Source organism: Dreissena polymorpha, chromosome 12 (genome assembly GCF_020536995.1).
Source record: "Dreissena polymorpha isolate Duluth1 chromosome 12, UMN_Dpol_1.0, whole genome shotgun sequence".
Classification (NCBI taxonomy): Eukaryota; Metazoa; Mollusca; class Bivalvia; order Myida; family Dreissenidae; genus Dreissena; species Dreissena polymorpha.
Genome location: NC_068366.1, coordinates 10799066 through 10817424, shown reverse-complemented (window position 1 = coordinate 10817424; position 18359 = coordinate 10799066). Strand labels below are relative to the sequence as shown.

General features: G+C 36.5%; 1 protein-coding gene across 3 annotated transcripts in view; it reads right to left on the bottom strand.

The window, feature by feature from the left end:
* The window catches only part of LOC127852144 (intermembrane lipid transfer protein VPS13A-like), a 175604-nt gene that overhangs the window by 37247 nt on the left and 119998 nt on the right, over window positions 1–18359 (bottom strand). For all 3 annotated transcript variants that reach the window (XM_052385967.1, XM_052385968.1, XM_052385969.1), the window contains 8 exons: window positions 17949–18082; window positions 17487–17622; window positions 16900–17002; window positions 15922–16085; window positions 12845–12892; window positions 4783–5019; window positions 1623–1757; window positions 361–512 (listed from right to left, as the gene is read on the bottom strand). In XM_052385967.1, coding sequence (XP_052241927.1) covers window positions 361–512; window positions 1623–1757; window positions 4783–5019; window positions 12845–12892; window positions 15922–16085; window positions 16900–17002; window positions 17487–17622; window positions 17949–18082 — 1109 coding nt within the window. The remainder of the gene's footprint in view (window positions 1–360; window positions 513–1622; window positions 1758–4782; window positions 5020–12844; window positions 12893–15921; window positions 16086–16899; window positions 17003–17486; window positions 17623–17948; window positions 18083–18359) is intronic.

The window sequence follows — 18359 nt, the reverse complement described above, 5'->3', positions numbered from 1 at the left end:
AACGTGTCTGTAAGGTTGTGTGTTCCCTTATGAATAAAAATTCCATTATAACGTATGTAAATACATTTAAGTTAATCTTCTGTAGCCTTTTCCAAAATATCATACATCATAACAATTATAATTGATGCCACCACCACCACTACAACTTCAACCATAACAACCACTACAACCAAAGAAACACTACTACAGACATGACCTGTTTCTTTACAAAACAATTCTGGACATTTGTTTAAATCATCATCAATTATCACCAGGATCATTATTATCATAATTACTACCTACACCACAACCACCATTATCTCCTAAGAAGTAACATTCCACCACCATCAAAACCCAACCTATAACCAGACGCTACTATACCTAAATGTGTCCACATTGTTCTCAGGGACTGTTCGTCTCATCATGCCAAACTCCATGAAGGGTTTCTGTCCCTTCTTTCTCAGGATATACACAGGGATGGGACAGGGGTAGAGCACCGTCGGGAAATAGGCATCTGGCAGCTGGTTGTCTAACTGAGGACAAATACAGACATTATGAAATAAATGTTAACATATTTTAATATATGCCTAGCCCTGTGAAAAAACAGGGCTTAATTTATATTTCATTTTTCGTTTGAAGGAAGTCTCTTCATGGTAAAAATCCAGTTTAAGCCGAAAGTATTGTCCATAAATATCCTGTGCGTACTCCATATGCTTTACTGGGATGACACTTTACGCATATGACTTCAAACCCATCTTCCCAGAGGCTTATATACTTTTTAATGGTTTGCTATTCACATTTGCTTACATATGCTTATATATTTAACATCGAAAATAACTGGTGAACCCACTTTTCGTGCATAAAAAATCTGCTATTAACATCTCAAACCCTGTTCATACATGACATACATGACACCTTCCCTCATACCATATGCCGCCAGTATAGCTGCAGAGCAGCCTGCACAATACACGTTGTCGAATCATGAATAACCCTGTCGGCTAATGAGACCACATAACAAAGGATTGCTTTAAAGTGGAAAGCATAACTTCACACAAACTGCGCAATTGAGCAGGCTGTTTAGGAGCTACATTGGCCGCATATTGCATAAGACCCATTTTAGCAAGACACAGCTCATGTTCTGTAGTTTCAAGCACTCATAGGAGGAAGATGTTCAAGGACAGTTTTCATCTTATTTTCTCAAATATTTCAATAAAATGCAAATTTTTAATAAACCTTAAATTTAATAACCAAATACACAACATAAAATGCATGTTATTGGTATTTGGACAACAGTTTAATGGTGTCTATCTGCAAAATTAAAAACAAAACAAAAACAGAATAACAGCCACAAGATGTTTGAATATTCAATAGGAGTCTGACAGGGATTAAGTGTCATGTCATGAAAAAAGTTCTGATTCTATATGCGGCCACCATAGTTCCAGACCAGCCCGTGCAATTGTGCAATCTGGTTAGGAGCTCCACTGTCCACTTATGAGACCATAAAACCCTGCGTGACTTTACAGCTGACAGGGCAGCTCCTGACCGGACTGTGTGAATGTGCATATAGCATAAAACCCCTTTTCGCATGACAAGGCTCAAATATGGCTTTCCAAACTTTATGCACAAGAGCTACAGGCTCATACTTGTATCCTCTGAATGCGGGCATGCAGGGAGACGTGGTGTCGAGACTTGCGGAAATTGAGCCACATTCCCGGGTTGTAGTTACGCCGTAGGGCCCCCATGTACGGCTTCAACATCTGCATCTTGCTCAGGTCAGCCTGAATCACATTGTGTGCAAACAGGGAAAATGACATACATATAATAAACACCATGAGCACCATATTCCACAAATGAACAAAAATGACCACATAAAATAGCTATAATATTATTTGCCTTGTTCTTGGAAAACTGGGTTGTATGCATGTGTGCAGAGTGTCATCCCAGATTAGCCTATGCAGTCCACAATCAGGGAGGTCTCTTTTCACTTTTATGGAATTTTTCTTTAAAAGGTGGTCTCTTATAAAAGAAAATTAAATTTATGCCAAGAGTGTCGTCTGATGACACTTTACACACGTGCATTAAGCCCAGTCTTCCCAGAATGCAACTTATATAGAAGATACTTATTTCTTTGCTTGTTTTAAGTGTGATGATATAATCATTTGAAAGCAAGATAATAAATATGTTACTTTTAGCCTGGTGAAAATGCAAATATATAAAAAAATGTTAGTAAATTAATATAATAAAAAGAGGCATGACACAGCACAGAAACAAAAAAAATAGAATAAAAGTTAATATGAGCCAGCCAAGCCTGCGCAATCAAACAGTCTGGTCAGTAAGTACTCTGTCCGCTATAAACTCAGACACGGTTTCGTGGTCTCATTAGTGGACAGGGGAGCTACTGCACAGACTGCAGCTAAACTAGCCACATGTGGCATTAGAACCATTATTCCATGATGCAGGTCAGTGAATGATTCTGTTTTTAAATTCAATGAAGATTAAATCACTAATTTCATACCACTTTAAACGCGTGTTCACGTTATGAACTAAATAGATGAAAGAAGATTAATGGAAATTGAACAAGATGTGTTTGTGAAACACAATGTCCCCCTATATGATGTTTGACATTGTAGGATGACCTTGACCTTGTGAAGGATGACCTTGACCTTGACCTTTCACCACTCAAAATGTGCAGCTCCATGAGATACACATGCATGCCAAATATCAAGTTGCTATCTTCAATATTGCAAAAGTATTCATAAAATAAGCGATTTGGGCCATATATATTTGACCTCTGACCTTGAAGGATGACCTTAACCTTTCACCACTCAAAATGTGCAGCACCATGAGATGCACATGCATGCCAAATATCAAGTTGCTATCTTCAATATTGCAAAAGTATTTATGAAATGAGCGATTTTGGCCACATATAATTGACCTCTGACCTTGAAGGATGACCTTGACCTTGACCTTTCACCACTCAAAATGTGCAGCTCCATGAGATACACATGCATGCCAAATATCAAGTTGCTATCTTCAATATTGCAAAAGTATTCATAAAATGAGCGATTTTGGCCACATATATTTGACCTCTGACCTTGAAGGATGACCTTGACCTTTCACCACTCAAAATGTGCAGCTTCATGAGATACACATGCATGCCAAATATGAAGTTGCTATCTTCAATATAGCAAAAGTTATTGCAAAATGTTAAAGTTGGCGCAAACAGACCAACAGACAGACAGACAGACAGGGCAAAAACAATATGTCCCCCACTACTATAGTGGGGGACATAAAAAGAACCACTTCGTATCAATTGAACCAATACCTGACAGTTAAAATATTGTACAATTAAAATTTCGTAAAAAAGAAATTTCAGATTTTCTATCAAGGCTTGTTAAATACTTAATCCATAAGATATTTTAAATGTTTAAAGAAAATGTCACTTTATTGGACTTTTTAATGTGCCACAGCATTAGGAGTCTAAACAAGTTTTATGGCTTCTTCAAAATAATTTCTCCAAACAGACAGCCAGACGGACAGACAGATGTCCATGGCTCATCCAGACCTGTATTCACCAACCAATTCTCACTCTTAACCCTTTCCCACTTCGAAGCAACGTGAAAATGGCTATGTGCAAACAGCATAAAAACAGAACAGCCTGTGAGTAACTCGCAGTCTATTCAGGTTTTATGCTGTCTGCTGCTCATCAGTATCTATAGGTTGGAAATGAAGCCTTTCAAACTTGAATTTAGTAAGGAAGGTCTTAAACAATAAAGTTAAAATAAATTAAACTTTCTAAATGACAACAAATGCGTAAAAATACGTCTCTAAGTGGTAAAGGGTTAAGAATAAAGAATTGACTTAGACCCAAGAAAACATTCTTCAGAGTGTGACTATATACAGGCATAAATGCAGGATATGTCATTTGCAAACTGTCTTAAACAAGACCGGCGGAGACAGGTGATGCTCCCCAAAGGTTTTTTTGTCACAATATTGCACTATATATTCAGATAAAAGGAAACGGCTTGAGGGCATAGAAGTTGGGGGGACAATAATTTTTTTAAATAAAATTTCAAAGGGCCATATCTCTGTGAAAAATCATCCGACAAGAATCCACTGATAATATGCACATCTCCTCTTGATAGTGAAGCTACCCATAAAGTTTCATTGAATTCCGGTCATTAGTTGCTGAGAAATAGCCCGGACAAGAATTGCACTATATGAACAGTTAATGGAAAATTTCAAAGGGCCATAACTCTGTCAAATCATCCGACCAGAACCTGCTGATAATATGCACATCTCCTCTTGGAAGTGAAGCTTCCCATGAAGTTTCATTGAATTCCGGTCATTAGTTGCTGAGAAATAGCCCGGACAAGAATTGCACTATATGTACAGTTAATGGAAAATTTCAAAGGGCCATAACTCTGTGAAAAATCATCCGACCAGAACACGCGGATAATATGCACATCTTCTCTTGGTAGTGAAGCTTCCCATAAAGTTTCATTGAATTCCGGTCATAAGTTACTGAGAAATAGCCCGGACAAAAATTGTACATGGATGGACACACGGACGGACGGACAGACGAAGCGGCGACTATATGCTCCCCCAAAAAAATTTTGGAGGGAGCATAATAAAAAATGAGGTAATTATATGCGTTAAATGCCATACTAGACTTCACTGGGAAGTGGCTCTAGTACAGTACAGTTTTAAGAACATTGTTTATTTTTATACTTAATTCTAGCAATCCTTTGGTGAATATGGGAGAATACTGGCCCAGTCTACCCCTTTTTCATAAGCCCACACCTCAAACTGTTGCTGCAGACTGGCGTGTGACTGTTGGTTGCGCCATTGGTCCTCCAGCCACGTCTGCAGCTCCACATTGAGTATCTTCCAGCGGGTGTTCACCTCCACCTCCCACGTTGCGGGGGGTGACGTCACCGATAGCAACGCCACCTCCTCATAGTTACGGTTCATCATGGAGACACACACGCCATCCAGGGACAGGAACATCACAAAGTGGGCTTGCTCGGCCTCGTTCATCTGAAAGGGAACATTTGAGCCTTTTCAATAAACAATTCTGTCCCATTTTCATATACAAGTCGCGTTCTGAGAAAACTGGGCATAATGCATGTTCATAAAGTGTCATCCCAGATTAGTCAGTGCAATCCTCACAGGCTAATCAGGGATGACACTTTCCACTTTTATGACATTTTTCATTTAAATGAAGTGTCTTCTTAGCAAAAATTAAATTTAGGCGGAAATTGTCGTCCCTGATTAGCCTGTGCAGACTGCACAGGCTAATCTGGGATGACTGCTTATGCACATGCATTATGCCAAGAACGCGGCTCTATTAAGCCTTCTTCAACAAACAATTCTGACCCATTGTATATAGTTTGTTTGAATAATAATGGTTGATATGGTATGTGATTTTGTAATTATTATGAATGGGTCAGATCTGTTTATACTCCGAGATTTTCCAGATTATACCATATTTCAGATTATGTATAAAAGCCATTAATAATGATATTAAGTTTGTGGTGTCAACAGGTTTTTGTAAAAAAAAATCAAAATAAAAAAATACCATAGGTTATATACAAAGCTGACATAATAGTCTTTAATTAAGAACTAGTCTTACCATGTTTTAAATGTGCAGAAAAAAATTAGACCAATTAAAGTCATAAAAATTGTATTTACAATTATAACATTAACAACAACAAATTATATGAAACTTAGTTAAATATGCATATTTTCATTGTTAAACTATATTAAGTCTATATTAAGCATTATTACAAATGCTGTTAAAATAATACAGTACCAAAGGCATTGACAGTAATCTGCACAGGTATATATTTTTATGTATTATGTTATAAACACACACTTATTACAAATTAAAATTTGTCTGAATGTGCAAGCAACACATGATGCAAGAAACCAATGACCAAAGACAATCTAGCAACCACAAAAGGAATTCGGCACTTTGATGTGTATCAAACATTTTATAATAAGGTTACTTCTTTAACCTTAAATAATAAATAAACAAAATTACTAGGACAATTTGTTGTATGCTTGAAAGTAAATTTGCAGCGCTATTGGCAATGCATTAATGCATGCACTTAGAGTGTTGTACAAGATAAGCAATGCATTAATGCATGTACTTAGAGTGTTGTACAAGATAAGCAATGCATTAATGCATGCACTTAGAGTGTTGTACAAGATAAGCAATGCATTAAAGCATGCACTTAGAGTGTTGTACAAGTTAAGCAATGCATTAATGCATGTAATTAGAGTGTTGCACAAGATAAGCAATGCATTAATGCATGTACTTAGAGTGTTGTACAAGATAAGCAATGCATTAATGCATGTACTTAGAGTGTTGTACAAGATAAGCAATGCATTAATGCATGTACTTAGAGTGTTGTACAAGATAAGCAATGCATTAATGCATGTACTTAGAGTGTTGTACAAGATAAGCAATGCATTAATGCATGTACTTAGAGTGTTGTACAAGTTAAGCAATGCATTAATGCATGCACTTAGAGTGTTGTACAAAATAAGCCTGTGGCAACTTTCCCAGACTAGCATGTGCAGACTGCACACGGAGGACAATTTCAGCTTTCATGGAATTTTTCATTTTTATTAAGTCTCTTTTAATCAAAAATTCAGTTTAGATGCAAAAAGTTGTCCCTAAATTGTCCTTAATTAGAACAACACTTTTTACACATGCAATAACATAATTTTCCCACAGTCCCACTCATATTATTAAGGTATATTTAACACTTAACCCTTTATAGACGCACTTTGTAGCGTTTGTAGTCCCTTAGAAAATCTTATTAAATTTAAAATCTTCTTTACTAGAATCAAGTTTTAAAGGCTTAATTTTCAACCTTAAGATACTGATGAGCAGCAAACAGCATAAAACCTGAACAGACTGCGAGTTACTCACAGGCTCAGTTCTGGTTTTATGGCGGGTGCAATAGCCATTTTCACATTTCTTCTGATGAGGGAAGGGTTAGTGGATGCCAACCAGAGATCCTTTTATGTTGATGTTAAACTTGATAAAGAGCAACAACAAAAATTGAGTGGCCTTCTGGGAAAACGAGGCCTAACCCTTTCCAACTCAGAAGTAAAGTGACAATGGCTATATGCAAACAGCATAAAACCAGAACAGCCTGCAAGTAACTCGCAGTCTGTTCTGGTTTAATGCTGTTTGCTGCTCATCAGTATCTTAGGGTTGGAAATGAAGCCTTTAAAACTTGAATCTAGTAGGAAAAGTCTTTAATTAAATTTAACTTCCTAAGGGACTACATAATGCGTAAAAATACGAATCTAAGTGGTGAAGGGTTAATGCATGTGCGTAAAGTCTTGTAGAATGTGTCTTCCCTGATTAACCTGTGCACAAGCTAATCTAGGACGACACTTTCCGTTAACGAATTAAACCCCATTTTCCAAGAGCAAGACTCCATTTCAGGCTTGAAAAACACCAGAACTACAGTCCAAGAAATAACAAGGGTCAAAACAATATAAGAGCCTTTAGTAAGAATCATTTTTTTAGCAAATATACTATTGCACTTGGAAATACTTGTTGCCAACTTCAACATATTAGTGTGCATGATTTGCCCAGTTTTATGAGTATACAAGTTTCCATTCTAACTTTACAGTAACAGAACATATGACCCACACTCTGGGAAAACAGGGCTTAATGCATGTGCGTTAAGTATTGTCCAAGATTAGCCTGTGCTGTCTGCACAGGCTAATGAGTGATGATACTTTTCGCCTCTCTTTTAAAAGAATTATCTTCCAAATGAAAATCCAGTCAAGGCATTAGGTGTGGTCCCTGATTAGCCTGTGCCTGGTTTAATCATTGACTTAAAGCACATGATGGTTTTCCAAGTGAATTGCTCATTATATGCATGAACAATTTTGTGTGTTGAAACCAAAATCAAACTTGTTCTGTATTTCATGATATTGAACAGTGCACACAAATTCTATGAAAAGGTTAAACATTCTTGAGATATCATCCAGAAACTATGTTTTTAAATAATTTAAGTAAACACTTCTACATAGCTCAGTGTATTTCTTCAAATAAATTTTTTCTTGGGGAGCTAAAATGAAGTAGCAGTCAGTAAGAAGGTGTGCTGTCAACTAAAGTACTGATGAGAGAATAGCTATTTGAACAGTCTCTTAGTACTTCTAATTAAACCTGCTCAGAGAAAACTGGGCATAATTCATTTGCATAAAGTGTTCTCAAAGATAAGCATGTGCAGTCCATGCAGGCTAATCAGGGACAACACTTTTCACTTTTATGTATTTTTTTGTTTAACGGAAGTCTCTTCTTAGTGAAAATTTAGTTAAGGCGGAAAATGTTATCCCTTATTAGCCTGTGCAGTGTGCACAGGCTTATCTCGGACAACACTTTGCTAACATGCATAAGCACCATTGTCCCAAAGCAAGGCTACATTCTATGCTTTCATTCTCTGACAAGAAGTGATCTTTACATTCAATTTTTTCTTACTACATGTTTTGTTTTGTAGATATTGATTGTTTTTCAGTGCTGTAAGGTGTGTTTCATGAACAGGGAATATGTATTGAGATTCTAATAAAAAAATTTGAATTATTATTTCTTTCAAATGTCAACATTTTCCAAACAAAATGACAAAGATGATAATTATTACACTTAACAATCAACACATTTCACATTGTGCCCAAATGTTTGAAACCCAATTCAAAGAATATACACAAATAAATAAAACACAAAGTTTGACAAGTTATTGACAAAATTTACTTGTACAAATCTTGAAATGTGTCTATTTAAAAAGTAAGCCATGCAATTATATCAATACAATGCGACACAGGCAATCAAATCAGACTTAATGCTACATTCCCACTAACGAGATTGGTACCACCATTGAAATCAATTGAGCCGCATTCTGAAGAAACTGGGCTTAATGCTTGCACGTAAAGTGTTGTCCCAGCTTAGCATGTACAGTCTTCCTAAACCAGATTCTCCCTAAAAACATAACTGCACAGGCTACTCTGGGATGACACCTTAACCGTTTCCCACTCAGAACCAAAGTGAAAATGGCTTTTGCAACCAGCATAAAACTAGAACAGCTTGAGAGTAACTCGCAGTCTGTTCAGGTATTATGCTGTTTGCTGCTCATCAGTATCTTTAGGTTGGAAATGAAGCCTTTAAAACTCAATTCTAGTAAAGAAGATTTTGAATGTAATAAGATTTTCTAAGGGACTACAAAGGGTAAGGCACATATATTCGGCCCAGTTTTCCAATAGCTCAGTTGATCACATCAGAGGGCAGAGCAGCATATTATAAACATGGTCATACATCCAATCCTATTGCAACCTAAATTATCAGAGACAGACCATGATCAATTATATTAGGCCAATCAAAGCATTTCTAGCGGGTTGCACAACACACTTAACATTGAATAAGTCACACATGTAGCTTAAAAATCCAAATTTGCTAGCACATGCATAGCGACAGATGTTTCTAGCTGGTAATCCCATTGCCACAATAGTAACAATAAATATTATGTAAGTAATAAAAATACTACCGTACATCTAAAAATACAAAGTAAACAAGAATACTGATTTATTTATGAATTTACTATGGTGTCATTAAATTTTGCACAGCATGTTATTGCATAATTTAAAAAAGACAACTTTTGAAGATTCTGAAGAAAATATTGACCAATGAAATTTGTATATGGTATATGAAACAATTGTTTAAAAAAAAAACATTGGCAGGCTGAGCTTTAAACTGTTCAATCAGCCTAACCTTCATTTCAGAGACATCGTACAAAAAATCCAGCCTACCAATTAGAATAATGTAGTATGTAAAATAAATTATTTCAAAGGGAATAGTACTGAATGTCTGTGAAAATTGCTATCTGTAACTATCTTCACATGTCCATTATGTTTTCATTAAAAAAAAATTTTTTTTATAAAAGCAAAGAAAAATTGATGTGCAAAGTATCTTTAGACTATTGCTTGTTCTAAAATGTTTATAGAACATTTCAATGGATCTTAATGTTCTGAGAAAAAAAGTAAGGCAATATTAAATTCAACAGATTCTTTGAAATGGTTCTCCCAATCCCCAGCAATCTATGCTTGCGTTGTTACATGACACCATAGAAAGTACGATGTGCATGAGAGGGGTGTCTTATGTCAGGGACAAATGGACGTCATGAGAGTCCATAAGTCAAAGGGAAAAGGTTATGTCACAGGTAGAAAATCTGATGTCATACTTGGGGACACAAATTAAAGGTCTCAACTTCATATGAAGGGGCTGATTTTGTACAAGTGGTCTTGGGTTACACATGGGTCAGTGACATAAAAGGGGGGGGGGTGAAGTTTGATGAGAGGATGAATTCACATGCCGAAGCCATAACACATTTCCGCAATGAATATAAATCTCATGCGAGTGAAGGGCCTTTTGAGGCTGTTGATACACAAAAGGGCTGCAGGGTCAATTTAAGGGTCTTAGTCATACTAGGGTGGCAGATATCATGTAGGAAGCTGTATTAACAAGAGCTGTCAGAGGACAGTGCTCGACAATTCGAGTGCTTGACAGTATAACGTAAGCCATCATGGAGAGGGGGGTATAATGTGGGTGTGTGATCATTTAATAGATGATCTTTCAAAAAAAATAATTTGGGCGGGGTTGGGGAGGTTGGGGGGGTCTGGGGTAGGGCGTGGGGTTGGGGGGATGGTTTGGGTGGAGTGCATTGTGGTATGTCAGGTAAGTGTTGTTTTGTCAAAGTATGAATCAAATGTGATCATAAATAAAGGAGTTATGGCAATGTAAGCAAAATTTATTAATTTGACCTTGAGAGTCAAGGTCATTCAAAGGTCAAGGTCAAATTAAACCTGCCAGGTACAGTACCATCATGATAGTAAGAAAGTATTTGAAGTTTGAAAGCAATAGCCTTGATACTTTAGAAGTAAAGTGGATGTAAACACAAAATTTAACAAAATATTCAAAGTTACTAAGACAAACAAGAAACCGTCGGAGACGGGTGATGCTCCTCAAAGTTTTTTTTTGTCACAATATTGCACTATATATTCAGATAAAAGGAAACGTCTTGAGGGGCATAACTTTGGACAAAAGAATACGATGGATGGTTTAGCAACTTAAAAATTTCAAAGGGCCATAACTCTCAAAATAAATCAGCTAACCAGAACCAACAAATAACATGCGCATCTCCTCAAGGTAGTTAAGCTTCCCATAAAGCTTCATTGAATTCCAGTCAGTAGTTGGGGAGAAATAGCCCGAACAAGAATTGCACTATATGTACAGTTTATAGAAAATTTCAAAAGGCCATTACTCTGTTAAAAATCATCCGACCATAACCGGCTGATAATATGCACATCTCCTGTTGGTAGTGAAGCTTCCCATGAAGTTTCATTGAATTCCCGTAATAAGTTGCTGAGAAATAGCTCGGACAAGAATTGCACTATATGTACAATGGAAAATTTCAAAGGGCCATAACTCTGTGAAAAATCAGCGGACGAGAACCGGCTGATAATATGCAAATATCCTCTTGGAAGTGAAGCTTCCCATAAAGTTTCATTGAATTCCGGTCATTAGTTGCTGAGAAATAGCCCGGACAAGAATTGCACTATATGTACAGTTAATGGAAAATTTCAAAGGGCCATAACTCTGTAAAATCATCCGACCAGAACCGGCTGATAATATGAATATGTCCTCTTGGTAGTGAAGCTTCCCATAAAGTTTCATTGAACTGCGGTCATTAGTTGCTGAGAAATAGCCCGGACAAGAATTGCACTATATGTACAGTTAATGGAAAATTTTGAAGGGCCATAACTCTGTGAAAAATCATCCGACCAGAACCAGCTGATAATATGCACATGTCCTCTTGGTAGTGAAGCTTCCCATAAAGTTTCATAGAATTTCGGTCATTAGTTGCTGAGAAATAGCCCGGACAAGAATGGCACTATATGTACAGTTAATGGAAAATTTCAAAGGGATATAACTCTGTGAAAAATTATCCGACCAGAACCGGCTGATAATATGCACATCTCCTCTTGGTAGTGAAGCTTCCCATAAAGTTTCATTGAATTTTGGTCATTAGTTGCTGAGAAATAGCCCGGACAAAAATTTGCACGAACGGACAGACAGACAGACCCACACACACACGCACGGAAAGACGAAGCAGGGACTATATGCTCCCCCCAAAATAAATTTAAGGGGAGCATAAAAAGGGCCATAATTCCGTTAAAAAGCCAACTAGAGTTATGCAACTTACCCTGTACAGTCCCCTTACAATAGAATGCATGATACAGTTGTCTGCTCTTGTTTATAGATTGGGGTCATGATGGTAAAGAAGTATGCAAAATATAAAAGCAATATGTCAAAGGACATAGGAAATATTTGGGGTAGTACGCAAACTTTAACATTAATTGCACGCTAACGCTAATGCCGACGCCGGGGTGAGTAGGATAGCTCCACTATATATATTTCATCTATAATAGTCGAGCTAAAAATGAGTTGGCTGAATTCATTTGTGGGGTCTGAAGTCATATTTATAAGGTAGATGTTGCTAAAGTGATATATGCAGGGGGGGGGGGGCTAATGGTCTATTACAGACATGAAAACATATAAATTGATGATAATGTAACATGAGTGGGTTGGTTTCATGTGAAAGGGTTGACATCACATATGTTGGGTGATGTCATATGATGTGACATCAGAGGTGGTTGTCATATGCATGTACAAGGGCTGATGAGAGGAATTTAGTCACATGAGGGGGGAAGTAGTCACAGGAATGGCTGATGACTTGGCTAATGTCAAATGATGGGACTGATGTCAAATGTGGGTGAGTGTTACCTTGGACACGCCTCTCTCGTGGGGGATATCTATACTCTGTACATGTGCCTATGCAACCACCACAGCAGAAATAAAACACAGTCAATCATAGCAAATCATTGTAGAACAACATTATATGTATAATGACATAAGGCTACTAGGGCTTAACTTAAAAAGTATGACCCTATGAGCCAGTATTTATAAAGATTCTTATTAAGTGTCAAAAGGTATTCTATTATTTGATTTTAAAAGCCCTAATTTTTATGGCAACATATTAACAATAATAATTTTTGTCCAGATATATTTAAATGAGACAACTTTTCATAAAATATCTTTCTCACACACCAAACAGTCATTGTCTACCGTGTTAATGTTTGTGGAGTAAGCTTAAAAACTTTCAAAGTTGTCAGAATATTCAGATTTTAGGTTTTACAAATGTCTGTAACCATAGCAACCAAATTTGTGTAAGAGAAAAAAAAGAAAAAAAAACCATAGTATCCATATTGCCCTTTATCCACATGCCGAGTTTAAGCAATCTTCTTTAAGTGCTTTTTGAGTTGTTGTGGGACACATATTTTAGTTTTCACTTATTTCTGTAACCATAGCAACCACAAATAGTGTTGGACTTAAAACTCAAATAATGTGGATATCCTTCATGCGTGCCTCTCACAATATTCAGAGTTTCATCAACCTAGCTAAATTCCTTTTTGAGTTGTTTTTGCAGGATCCAGAGCTTTCAGGCAGTTATCATTTATTTCTGTTACCATAGCAACAACAATTTTTGTCAAACACAAAAATCTTAAATAAATGCATATTTTCCAAATGGACCCTACCATTACATACAATTTGATTTTCAGCAACCTAGCTTAAGAGCATTATAAGTTATTGCAAGATCTAGATTTGGATGGACATAGTAGAAACATAACATCAGCAAACATAGTTTCAGGACTTTAAACCTTTATAAATACTGGCCCTAGTCAAAATCTACAAATGAAAAATCCTCTATTTACTTATTGTTGCTCTTAACAACGTCAACAAATTAAAATATCTTTTTCTTGCACTATAAAAACAAGTAATTAAGGCAAGTTATTAAGTTGTTGACTCAGACCCAATTTGTGAAAAAATAACACACAATATATAAATAAACAAGTGCCTTTTTATTTGGTGTAAAATAAGCATGACATTTCCATAACTTGATATATACACTGATAATGTAGTCTGTAAAATGCAATTTGGGATAAAATTAAATTCATCACATTTATCATACTGCAAATTATAATATTGATATTTTGAAAGCTTTTCTTAGATCAAAAGAAAAAGTGAAAACATAACTAAATAACTGTGCTTCATAAAAAGCAAAGGTGATTGAGCCTCATTCTGTGTTAACTGGGCTACATGCAAATACGTCACAGATTAGCCTGTGCAATTCTGCACAGCCTAATAATGGAAGATAGTATCAGCCTAGACTGGATTTTTGTTTATAAAAGACTTCCTTGAAGTGAAAAATTCCACAAAAGAGGAAATTGTTGTCCCTGATTAGCCTGCGCTGACAATCTACGCACATGCATTAAGCCCAGTTTTCCCAGATTGAGGCTCAAGTGTATGTGATCCATGTTCTCTCCTGTTGAGACTCTGTGATTCTATGAATACATTGTTGTGACATGCATACAATTGAAGCAGCATGCAAATTGAAAACAATGTGCATTTAAAATATACCAAGAAATAGTTTAAATACAGTCGAACTGTGATTAAATGAATTGTCAATTGACCACCTGGATTGTATAAAAATAATAATATTTTTTCATTATCATATGAACCATTATTCTAAATTGTCACATATAGGGAGTGTGATTCAACCTATCATCATAAACAAGAGGCCCATTAGGGCCTGAATCGCTCTACTGCTATAAACACTGTGCAAGTTTGGAAAGAATTAGATGGAAACTGTGTACTTAATCGCGCAAACAAGGAGAGTTTTCTAAAATTCAAGGGGAGATTATTGTGTACTTATTTCTTTGATACTGCTCATATTCAATAGGGTTCAAGTCCTCATTGATATAAAGATGCTGTGCAAATTTGGAAATAATTGGATGAAAACTGTGGAATTAATTGCATAAACAAGCGGGATTTCAAAATTTTCTCATATTCAAGGGGAAGTCATTCTGGACCTATTGCTTCGATATTGCTCTTTTAAAAAAAGAGTTTGAGTCCTCATTGATACAAAGACACTGTGCAAGTTTGCCAAGAATTGGATGAAAATTACTTTATCGCGTAAACAAAAAAGTCTAACGCACGGACGGACGATGGAAAACACGCAAGGACATAAGCTCTTCAGGCCTTCGGCAAGTAGAGCCAAAAATGATTATTAATGTTAATTCATACAGTTTGCTTTAAAATATGCAGTCTGACTTTACATAGTGGCCACCTGAGAACAATGGTAACCTGCCTACAGGGGTGACACAGACAAGTATTGATGTTGAGTGTGAAACCTTGGAACTGTTTAACATATCTTCATGACATAACACAGTTTCCTACTCACCCCTCAGTATGAACGTTCAAATCACTGTATTTGGGTGTTGGGGGTGAACAAATTTGTCTTATGACAATGAAACAACTTCTACAAAAGGGAACTTACTGGGTTTGAAAAATAAATCAAATTTGCGAATATCAAAATAACATTTCCTTTATTTGCATGTCAATCATTCAATTTTATATTCAAATAGTTTTGCCATCGCTATTAAGTATTATAGTACTGTTATTTTGTATAATTGCAATCCACATAATCGCCGCTCGACTGTACATAATATTGACATTACAATATAGAAAAAACTTGATTTTGCAGTAAATAATCACTACATGTATTAAGATGCTACTTTACCCCCAAAAAATGGACAATTATTATAAATAGCTGATATGGTATCAGTGCAAAGGAAAACAAAACGTGTTTCATAATTCAGGTATAATAGTGTACACAAAAACAAACAAATAAGCTAAATAATTCATATGAAAATAAATTCAAACTTTTTTTTATAAAATCAAGGGCAAATTAACTTATTTTGTGCCAGCCCCACAAACCCCAGCTATATAATCATGTGTACCTTTCTGGCCCCTTTTGCAACCCTTTCATCCTGGGTAAATAGCAGCACACGTTGCTGATTGTCCAGATACGAGACCCAGAAAATGATGAGTTTATCGCTGCGTGTCTTTCCAAGTAAGGAGGCATCCATTGTGTCAACGGGACCATCAAAATCATCTGACTCATCTGTGTGATACAGACACAAACCCTGAGGTTAGCCTCGCTATGGGAAAGCCACACTAAACTAATGTGTGTCAAGTGTCGTTTCTGATAAGACTGGGCATTCTGCTTTTATGGAAAGCATTGGCTCCATCTCTTTTGGAAAAATGCAAAAATATCTACTACGTCGGCCAGAAGCCAATATTTTTGTGCATGCAGCATCTAATGTAGGTTGTATGCAATCGTTTGATGCCGTTAGCAATTTAATTGGGTGGACATTTTCTCATCACGCAGGAAAAACTCAACGAAATGCTTTTTAAAACTCCACCATGCCACAACTTATAAAGGTTCTCATGTTTTTAAATGGGTTGAGAGTGTACGTGTCTGTACATTTTTGGACGAATCAATCTTCGCTGAATCGCACTACATTGCCTGATTTAAAAAATAATGAGAATTATGTTGAAAAAACATATAAAACCTCATCACCCTGTAAAATTGTCCATGAAATTTCCAAACACCCGGGCCTGAGCGCCACCTCGGAAGTTGCATTGGCTCATTTATTAATGCATCACAAAAAAGAGGTGGCGCGCGCGTGATTAATGGCCGTGAAAGTAAAAATGGTTATGTGCAAAAAGCATACAACTTGCAGTCTGTTCAGGTTTTAGGCTGTTTGCTTCTCATCAGTATGTAAGGGTTGGAAATGAAGCCTTTAAACATTGAAATCTAGCAAGAAAGGTCTTTAATTAAGTTAACTTTCTAATGGACTACAAATGCGTCAAAATACATATCTAAGTGGTTAAGGATTAAAGAAATATCAGCTCAAGTTGACCCTGCCTATTACCCTCTGGACTGCTGTCTGCCTGCAGGTCAGGTGTGTCCACATAGTCCATTGTGCCCTTGGACTTCAAGGACTTCAGCTTCAAGGTCACATAGTCATAGCCATCCTGTAGGAGATATAAATACATATCAGCCTTAATCTGGGAAAATGGAGCTTAATGCATGTTCATAAAGTGTTGTACCAGATTAGCCTACGTAGTCTGGACAGGCTAATCAGGGATTCACTTTCTGCATAAACAGGATATTTGCAAAGAAGAAACTTGTTTAACCCTTTGCATGCTGGGACATTTGTCGTCTGCTAAAATGTCGTCTGCTGAATTTATAAAATTCGCATTTTCTTCGATTTTTTTCAAAGAATACTATCAGAATAGCAAACAGTTTAGATCCTGATGAGACGCCACGTTCTGTGGCGTCTCATCTGGATCCAAACTGTTTGCAAAGGCCTTAAAAATTCGGTTCCCGCATTGTAAGGGTTAAAATTATATAAAAGTGGAAATTGTTGTCACTGAGTGTTGCTCATATAGAAAAATTTACCAAGATTCATGCAAGACTAAATACTTTCACCAATGTGCCCCCTTTGTGGGGTCTTACCTTGGCAATGTTTGCGGGGTAGTCGCGGCTGTTACGCCCGTACACGTTCCACATGAGAGTTCTCTCGCAGACTGGGTCGTCCCACGTATACAGGACAGACTGGTTAGAAGAGAGAACCGTCGTCTGGCTCTGATTTCTGGAATATTCAAATAAACAAATTTATATCTAAACGTAATCTATTTATATGAATGCATATTGCCATGTATGATGTAGCTATGTTAAAAAACTCTGTATTTTAATCTTAAAAGATGGATGATTAATATAGATTCATATACAATTAAAGAAATTTCAAGATTTTATGCGCGTAAATTCAAAATTGTTTACTTTTCTAATATGGATCACTATTGAAAAATAAACCTGCCCAATAAACAATTATTTTTTAGGTCTTTTTCTCAAATGACTATGTGACATCATTGAATGAAAAACCCTTCTCAGACAATACAAAACCTGCAAACTACGTACTTCTGGTGTATCTTGATGAAGACATCGTCACAAAGGTTCTCCACCCTGACGGGAGCGTCTCCCACATCGTACGGCGTGAACTGGATCGTGATCGGGGTCTGGGTACCCCCAGACACATTCACACACACAGCAGACTGAAACATCATTAGTGTTTGTTAACCCTTTATATCTCAGATACTCATATTGACACGTTTGTAGTCCCTTAGAAAACAAATTTAATTAAAAAAGTTTCTTTACAAATTCAAATTTTAAAGTCTAACCTAAGATACTGATGAGCAGCAAAACAGCATATAACCTGAACAAACTGTGAGATACTCGCAAGCTGTTCTGGTTTAATGCTGATGGCATATTGTCATTTTCACTTTGTTTGTGATCGTGAAAGGGTTAACCTTACATGAACATAATTTACTA